This window comes from Oncorhynchus kisutch, linkage group LG6 (genome assembly GCF_002021735.2).
Source record: "Oncorhynchus kisutch isolate 150728-3 linkage group LG6, Okis_V2, whole genome shotgun sequence".
In the NCBI taxonomy this organism is placed as follows: domain Eukaryota; kingdom Metazoa; phylum Chordata; class Actinopteri; order Salmoniformes; family Salmonidae; genus Oncorhynchus; species Oncorhynchus kisutch.
Window position 1 is genome coordinate 61484967 of NC_034179.2, and position 9780 is coordinate 61494746.

At 42.1% G+C, this 9780-nt stretch overlaps 1 protein-coding gene across 1 annotated transcript; it reads right to left on the bottom strand.

The window, feature by feature from the left end:
- Positions 1-221: 221 nt before the first annotated feature.
- LOC109893092 (transmembrane protease serine 9) lies at positions 222-8065 on the bottom strand. Its single transcript, XM_020486135.2, has 10 exons — positions 7951-8065; positions 5491-5511; positions 5174-5336; positions 4612-4883; positions 4034-4170; positions 3518-3794; positions 3232-3409; positions 2100-2356; positions 1713-1810; positions 222-1602 (listed from the first exon to the last, which is right to left on the bottom strand). The coding sequence occupies exons 1-10, from the start codon at positions 8006-8008 to the stop codon at positions 1138-1140; spliced, it is 1926 nt and encodes a 641-aa protein (XP_020341724.2). The 5' UTR covers positions 8009-8065; the 3' UTR covers positions 222-1137.
- Positions 8066-9780: the final 1715 nt, after the last annotated feature.

Consider the following 9780-nt stretch of genomic DNA (forward strand, 5'->3'; position numbering starts at 1 on the left):
TTCCCCCCAATAATTCCAGGAATATTTCAACCAGGATTTCTGGAAAACCATTTTGTAGTCTGGCTGAGTTACATCAGCCAGGGTAGATATTTTGGGAAAGTTTGTGGAATTTTGCAACCCTACAAGAAATGATATTATGAGAATAGTATTATAGGAAAATATGATCCATTATCAATTTTGATTATATTTTTTTAATACAACCAGTTGACTAGACAAAGGCACACAAAGCAACCATACATTTATTTACTAATTTGACTGTTTCACAGACACCTTATTTTTAATGGAATTGTATTAATTCATCACTGACATTTAGGACTACTTCCTGTATAGAGCATGTTCGAGTAAAGACAAATCTTAGCTAAATACTTTCAGAACATGAACATAAAATGTGTCACTTATAATTTAAATTTCTGTACACAAAATAAAGTATTACCCTGCTTCCATAGGGTAGAGGTAATTGTTAAAACACACAATTATATGCAAAGCTTAGTTAGAAACATGATGAAACACAAAATATACCTTCGACAGGCAGCATTTTGGATTCAAGTCTTCAATTCATTTAGAACTAAGTATTAGAGCTATTTAGTTAACAGTTTTGTTAAAACCATCATAACATTGTATAATAATCCATGGCACATGTCCAGTAAAGTGCAGTATGACTATCTAATAGTTCAGTGCATGTTGGCTACTTGCCATTGTGGCTCACAGATACTGTAGAATAGACTATAATCTTTGGAGAAAGTCAAGTGTGCTACTACAGTCATATTCATCTGGATATTAATATGTAACACTGTTACACATGCCCAGACAGCTTTCAACAGAAAATCGTGCATATTGCAACTCAAATAACAGTGCTGTTTGAATCAACAAATATTGTCCAGAAAATGTTGCTGCTACAAAAAAAAGTGACAGTAAAAATATCACTGATTGGATTTGACATTGTTTTTCTTTACTAAGGGGAAACATTAATCATTCAAGGAATGGAGATGAAGGCTCCCTGAATTCAATGTCACAATCCTGGCTTTGACACACTGCCAGTCACTGACAGAAATTGATTAATTGCTAGAAAAATAGACTTTTGATTGGTTGGAAGTTACAAAAAGGACTTGTCAATGGTTGCCATGGAGTTGCTTAGCGTCAATCCCAGCCCAACAGGAGGACAGAAGAGAGGGAGAAGAGGACAAGGAAGAGCGAGAAGGAGGAGTGGGCCGGGGAAGCTCCACTAGTGCCACCAGCTGAGGGGGTCGTGGGAGCAGTGGTTGTGGTGGGTAATAGCAAGGTTCCCAATATGGAAGTCAGAAAGTCCTTAAAGTGGGGGGTTTTGGTGAAGACTTGGTTGGGGGAGGCGCGAAGACTCCGGCTCAATCGTGCTTTGCTAGTGCCATTAGTGCTGGTGGCGTTGCCGCTAGTGGCGTTGCCGCTAGTGGCGTTGCCGCTAGTGGCGTTGTCGCTAGTGGCGTTGTCGCTAGTGGCGTTGCCGCTAGTGGCGTTGCCGCTAGTGGCGTTGCCGCTAGTGGCGTTGTCGCTGCTGCCAACAGTCAACACAGCAGTCTGAAACCATGAGCTGCCCTGCTTACACATCAGAGGACCACCCACATCACCCTATGGGGAGAGAAGCAGAGAAAAAACATGGGTTAGTATGTGCTTACTGTTATGGTCATACTGTTACGTGCAAAATAGTAAGACAGATTTATAGATCAACTGTGCCATACCTGCAGTAGTGTCACAGGTCCGGTACAAATGTTGTCCGAAGATGAAACATTCACGCATTCCACCACAGAGGTCTGGAACTCCTGCAGGACTTGCTCAGCTGAGGACACAAAGAGAGTTTATTACTTATCATACCAATACACACACACATACCCACCCATACTCCTAAGGTTGTATCTTTCCGGAAACAATCCCTAGCCAGACCCTACCCCAGGCATTTGTGTACATCTGAGAGGCCTGGATAGGGTGTAAGCAATATGTTAAATCCCACCTATCGTATCAAAGGACCTACAGCAATTCCATTGCTTTTCCAATTCTTTCAGATCTATAGAGCTTGTTACTGAACAGGCACATTTCTAACACACAAAGACAGTTGTCCATCCACTCACCCCCACCCTGGCCAGTGCCCCAGCCAGCCACCCAGCACTTAGTCCCTGTGCTGAAGGTGCTGGTTCCCTGGTCCACACAGATAGGCTGGATGTAGTTAGATAACTTGGGTTGGCTGGCCAGTCGGAGGATGGCCACGTTGTTGCCCATCAAGTTGCTCATGGTGATGTTGATGACATTCAGGGTTACCTCATTAGGGTTGGAGCCGTTTTGCTTCAGACGACCCAGGATCACGGTCCATTGAGAGGCGTTGGGCTGGCTGGAGAGATGGAATGAGTTGTGTTTAGTGAGGGACACAAAACTCTACAATCTGATTGCCGTCTTATGAAATGCTTATATACTGCCTATAAATGTGATATGTAGGGGTTATGTATGTGTTATGAAGAATGTGTTATTCCCTAGGTAGACACCCGTCATACAATATCTAACTTTTTGGGCGACCCCGACCAAATTCGCATAGAAATTTCATTCCCGTCGAAAGCAAGTCTAAGAAGTGGTATATGTTGTATATATGCTATTTCTATGCTTCCCATTCTGAGGTTTTTGCATCTTTTACTTTTTTACACCAGCTTCAAACAGCTGAATATACAATATTTTTGGTTATGGAAAATATATTTCCGTCGTTTAGAAGGTGATTCTCTACACTTTGTTTTATCACAAACTAAAGTTAGATAAATGGTGGCGCGATTTAGTGCATCTAACTCTTTAGCATGAATGTTGTCATCATTTTGAATGCAATTATGATTGTAGCAAGTTGATATTTTCTTACTTGTAGTTGTTAACATGAGTATTAATTAAATTCATATGTACTGCTTATGAATGTGACATGTATGGGTTATGTATACTGAACAAAAATATAAACCTAAAGTGTTGTTCCCATGTCCCTAAAATGATTTTCACTAGCACAAGGACTGTACGGATTTCCTACGTCGGACTAATTCACCTTTTTTAACCTTTTACATGAGGGTTGAAAGGGAAAGCGTCACTAAATGTTCATGTAATGGCAACTTCAAAAATCTAAATGTAGGTTATATGACTAGATTTCCTTAGAATCATGTCAGGACTGACATTTTAATCCGGAACTTACTGTAACTACTTGCTCTCCCCTTTGAAATAAAGGTTGAGTTAACTTACCTGGAGAAGCAGCTAGCGTCGCTCATGACAGAGTCCACTGCCACTAACGTGCCCCCGCACACGTGTGCTCCGTTCTTCTGTAGGCTGGCTATCCAGGGCCACAAGCCTGCTGTCGCCAACGAGCTTCCCCCACCAATACGGGAGTTCAAAGAGGCGCTAGTGCTGCCACACACCACAGCTGCAGAGGGATAGACAGATACAAGTTTGAGAGACAAATAAAAGGGAGTAATCCAGTAGTCAGATTTATTACAGAGGTCGAGATCAATGTTTAGCCATATGCACGTACGTGCGGGTGTTGTAGTAGGGGGGGTGGTGGTGGTGATTCTGACTGATGGCAGAGCAGTGCAGGTGACACTGAGGTCAGAGTCAGTCCCATTGGATGAGAAGGTGATGAAGCCTGGTTGGTCACTGGTAATCTTGCTGTTGATCCAGGTCTGGTACTGGGAAACTCTGGCGTACACACCAGGGAAATTTGCCATAGCACAACCGTTGCCAAAACTCACAACGCCAGACTGGATCCAGCGAGTACCCTGCTTGCTCACAAGCGGACCTCCTGAGTCCCCCTATTCATAGACAGATTTACAGTGTCACTGGGATTGAATTTTCACAGGATTATGAAATATGGTGGGTCAGTTTCCTCAATGAAGCCTAGTCTTAGACAAATAATCATTTTCAATGGGGAATCTATTGAAAATTATTTTTAGTCTAGGATTGGGTATAACCTGTTTTCGGAGAATCGGCCCAATGTGTTATTGACTGACACTAATAAACTAAAAGGAAAAGGATACCCAAGAAATTTTACCTGACAGGAATCCTTTCCTCCTGCTGATAGACCAGCACAGATCATGTTGTCAGTGATGGAGCCAGCTCCATAATTACAGTTACACTGCCTGTTTCCCACTACTGGCACATCCACCTCCTGTAGGACCTGTGCTAGAGCTGGGATGATAAACTGAAAATGTAGACACCAACCACTAATCACAGGCATTGCAGATATTCTTCACTACGATAAGTAGCTTATACTAGACAATGTGAAGTTTGAATTGAAATAAGTTTCCTAATATGGGTGATTGTTAATGGGACAATTGATAGCTGCAACAATGAAACTAGGTAGTAGTTGTTTAAAGGCTAATCAAAAAAACTGGTGCACATGAATGTTATACTTATCGTTCTATTTATCGTTATCGCATCAATTCGCGTAATTTATTGCGGTATACATTTTTGTCCATATCGCCCAGCTCTAGTCTGTGGTGAGGCCAGGGACACTGAGGATCGACTTTCAACCCATGAGAAAAATGGCTTCCTCAACATACACAAGGCCTCTCAGAATTCTGAGCCATCATCAGTCGTACTTAAAACAAGCTATATCTGTGTACTCACATCCTCCACTGCTGAAGGTGCCCCAGCCTGTGACCCAGCTAGTAGTGCCAGCATAGAAGGAGCTGCCTTGTGCAGCAAGGCAGACTGGCCGGATGTAGTTGGTAAAAGTCACAGAGGAGGAGAGCTTCAGCAGACACATGTCGTTGTCACTGGTACTACGGATGTAGTTGGGCTGGCAGATGATCTGAGTGACCGTACAGCTCACTTCATTAGGGTTGGAGCCCTGCTGGTTCTGACGACCCAGGTAGACCACCAAATTTGATGTACTGGTGCTGAGAAAATGAGTTTTGAAGTTAGAATTGCATTAAATGTTTGAAGGGCCTGTAGCTCCCACCTCGGCAATATTTGAGAATTATCATTATCCACGAACTACTCCCTTTACTTCCCACCTCTCATTTTGGAAACATGGGGAGGAAAGTCTGTTTACTGTCCCAAAAAACATAGTGGTTTTATGTGATCACATGAAAATCTAAATGTATTATTGTCATTATTATGACAGTTTGTAGAAATACTACAATGCAGATTTGATTGAATTGAGCCCTATGTTTTTATGGGTCCTCACCTGGGAAAGCAGTGAGCAGCAGTCAGCACCCACTCTTTGTTAATAAGGGATCCCCCACAAAAATGGCTGCCAGATCTCTGCAGACTGGCCTGCCATGGCCAACTCCCTGGAGGAGCATCCTGACCCCCCACGATCCTAGTGTTGAGAGGAGAGATTCCACACACTAACAAAGACACAGATGGATGAGGGATTACAAAATATAGCACACACAGGAAGTGAAGAGATTGAAAGCTCACTTGTTAGTCAGTGAATAGGTGCATGGTTAAGTCATTCAATTAGGAAAATAACTGAAATTTGATTGAAAAAAGCCATCTTACCATCCAACTGAGAGTGAGACACTGAAAACAGGAGAAGCAGAAAAAAGTTTAACCGTTTGGTTTTGGCACATTGTGGGCAAACATGTCATTCATAACTTTTCACCCCATTGGTTTTATAGTAGCAACATACAGTCTTGGTTGGGCCTGTACTCTGTCTGTACTCTGTCTGTACTCTGTCTGTACTCTGTGTATTTAGTGTCCATACAAACTTTTCCTGTGAACAAACTCTCTCAGCTGATTTCTTGTTATGAGTCTGAGGATTGTTAAGACAAATGCCATCTGTCAAAACGTCTTTCATCACTGTGTATGTTACCTAATACTACTGTCCACTTAACATTGTCCAGAATGTGTTTAATACTAATTAGCACATTACCTATTAAAACAACCTAGGAGAATAGATTACTCTCATAATTACTAAGATATTGTTATACTAATACTAGATAAATATAATTTGGGGACCAAAGCCTTATGAATAAGATAACGAGGATGAGGAAATATATATACTGCATCTTTAGAGGAGAGCAAAAGTAAAATCGGCTCATCAGGAAAAAAACAACAAGAAAAAATGCACAATCATTCAATGAAGCAATGTGGTCACAACAGTCATCATTGCTGTAGACCTGTATGGGGATGTCACATGAAACAATACGTGGTCATGTTTTATAATGCATTCTAAGACTTGTCTAAAAAGGATAGTTCACCCAATCACCCTTCTCTTGCCTCCACTATTGTTTTGAATCTTCTCTGTATGTGACAAATCAATGGTCTAAAGAGGCTTCCTCTCCTCACCTACGTTCCTTTATTTGAGCGAATCTAAAAGAACTGGACAGGAGAAATGAAGCCCACTGCTAAACGTCTGTCATAATAACACTTTCACCTCCTCTGTCTCTTCAGACCAGTGAAACTAATGGAGCACCCTACCACTGGGTGCTCTATGGGCGTGACTGTCAGCTTGACTGGCTTCACATTCTGTCTCCACCCACTAAATTAAAATCAGGTAATGTGTTTTAATGAATGTATACAACAGAGGTAAACAGACAAATCAGACTTATCTACAAACGGATTTTTGTTTCTACAAGTTCATTGCATTACATAATGACCATATAAAATATTCTATCCCATCCAACTGTTTTTGTGATGACAAACATGACCAACGTTCCTACACTTTGGAACCTCCATTTCTTCCCTGTACTCTGCCCTTAAGACAAGGACAGACGAGCATCGCATAGCATAGTTTCCATTAAGATGGAATATGTCATTGTCAGCGGAAGGCACAACATTTCCATTACATGCTAATTGAACGAGTGTTAAAAAGCCATTCAATGGTATTGCGCAACTCTCCAAACACTTCAGAAGGCACACACACACACACACACACGAAAGACTGATAGGCCTAACTACGGTGCTTTTTCACGTCAGGTCCAGTGGCACAAACCAAATGTCAATCATTTTACAGGCGCATTGATACTGGCTTTACAGCTGTATTAGATCTAAGAACAAACCAGAGTCATACAGACTGCAGATGTGGTGCATGTTTCAATTTACAAATAAGTCTTTAGAATAGAGAAGTCTCTTCTTGACAGTGCTTTAGATTTTTCTATCAGGCTGTTCACAAATGCAAATTCTCATGCAAAATAGTCCTGAAGGGGATTTGTCTGGCTGCCTAGTTTGTATTATGTTGTCCCCCATTTTCTCGTCGGGATGCTTCATATCCACACTGCTCGCTAACCCAGAAGTCAGCCGCTCCAATATGTCTGGTTAAAACTAGATTACACCGCCAAAGTCATAAACCCTGCCTATTTCTACAATTTCAAACCGAACCTTAATCACACTGCTAGCTTAAAGCTTAACACTAACCTTAAATTAATACCAAAAAGCATTTTGTTTTTTTCGATATAGACAATTTTGGGAATCAATGTGTCGGAGGCAAACACAGTCAAAGAAAAAGCCCAGCTGGCCTATACCCTCCCCTAGCCTGGATGACGCTGGGCCAATTGTGCACCGCCCTTGGGAGCTCCCGGTCACGGCCAGCTGTGACAACTTGGGATGTACAAGTTCAACTGGTCCACAAAACCTAAAACACACTGACCCTTTTGCAGAGTAATTAAGTTATGAGACGCCACTTAGACTGATATGTTTTTAAGGACACACGTTTATACCTCACTCACACAACATACATTCACATCTTAGACAAATATTTGACAAATGTGAACGTTGTGCCTTTAAAATTAGGCACAGGACCTCCCTCAAGGCCCAAAACAGTCTAACAGGTCTCTTTCCTGTGTCACAAGGCACATGACATCCTGTTGGCTTTGACTGTCGTTATTGGCTATGCCTGTATTCTATAAATAGTCAATAAGGCCCACCACCAAGAAAATTCTATAACCTGACCAACTCCTTGACTCCATTCACCAGTCAATAGAAGGAAAGCAGTGGAATTACGGGAATCTCGTCTCCTACCTTTTGAAAAGAGGGTAACTAGTAGAGTCACCAAACAGAGTGCTTTGCAGACTTCCATCGTTTCAATGCCCGCCACTACAGCCTGTCCTGTTGAGTGTTCATACTTTTATACTCCACCCTGCCTTCACTCCTCCCCTTTATCTATCTTCCTCTCTCACACTGAAACCTGAGACAAACCCACACCCTGATACACCTGTACTCTCTCCTCCGTCTCTCCTCCCTCTCTCCTCCCTCTCTCCTCCTTCTCTCCTCCCTCTTTCCAAATCAAACACTTTAGAACCCCTGAGTCTTGGTTGTCACAAGGGCGAGGCCATTGGTTTTCCATTGCTGTAATCTGTGATAATTTCTCCCATCTATCTATCTATAGATTGGTGTAGATATGTATCTATCTAATTTGTCATTTACCCTGTGTATAAGTTGCACCGTTATGTTCAAAGGGCTGTGTGTGAGTTTAGTGTGTGTGACGAAAAGAAAATTGTACAGTAACCTGTTCAATGACACAACGTGTATTTGTTTTAAATCTATCACTTGGTGGTTTCATTTCAGAGAGACAAATAACCATGTCAAAAAAATATTTTCCAAAATGATTCAATAAAATATGAGGTCTGTATGTAAAACATTTACATCTGAAAATGTAATTTAATCAGATGCTCTTATCCAGACTGACTTACAGTGAGTGAATTCATCTTAAGATCACTAGGTTTTGCAACAACAACAAAAATCATAAATCTAAAATGTATGAATTGAAAATCTGAGATCAGTAATATTTTATACACAAAGTACACATAACCAATGATTTCTGATAAAAACACACAATGGCCTTCCCAAAGAGCTCAGTGACTTTCAACGTGGCACTGTCATAGGAGGCCAACTTTCCAATAAGTCAGTTTTCTGCCCTGCTAGAAGTGCCCGGGGCAACTATAAGTGCTGTTATTGTGAAGTAGAAAGTCTAAGAGCCACGTTGGTACCTGGTTAAATAAAGGTGAAATAAAAAAAATTGAAAAAATTTGAGCCACGTTGGCTTAGCCACAAAGTGGTAGGCCACAGAATCTCACAGAACGGGACCTCCAGGTGCTGAAGCACACAGTGTGTAAAAATCGCCTGTCCTCGGTTGCAAAACTCACTACCGAGTTCCAAACTGCCTCTGGAAGCAACATCAGCACAAGAACTGTTCGTTGGGAGCTTCATGAAAAGGGTTTCAATGACCGAGCAGCCGCACACAAGCCTAAGATCACCATGCGCAATGCCAAGCGTCGGTTGGAGTGGTGTAAAGCTCGCCGCCAATGGACTCTGGAGCAGTGGAAACGTGTTCTCTGGAGTGATGAGTCACGCTTCACCATCTGGGTTTGGCAGATGCCAGGAGAACGCTACCTGCCCCAATGCATAGTGCCAACTGTAAAGTTTGGTGGAGGAGGAATAATGGTCTGGGGCCGTTTTTTCATGGTTCGGGCTGTGCCCATTAGTTCCAGTGAAGAGAAATCTTAACGCTCAACATGCAATGACATTCTAGATGATTCTGTGCTTCCAACTTTGTTTAATGAAGGGCCTTTCCTGTTTTAGCATGACAATGCCCCCGTGCACAAAGTGAGGTCCATATAGAAATGGTTTGTCAAGATTGGTGTGGAAGAACAACTGGCCTGCACGGAGCCCTGACCTCAACCCCATTGAACTCCCTTGGAATGAATTGGAACGCCGACTGTGAACCAGGCCTAATCGCCCAACATCAGTGCCTGACCCCACTAATGCTCGTGTGGCTGAATCAAAGCAAGTCCCCGGAGCAATGTTCCAACATCTAGTGGAAAGCCTTCCCAGAAAAGTGGAGTATGTTAT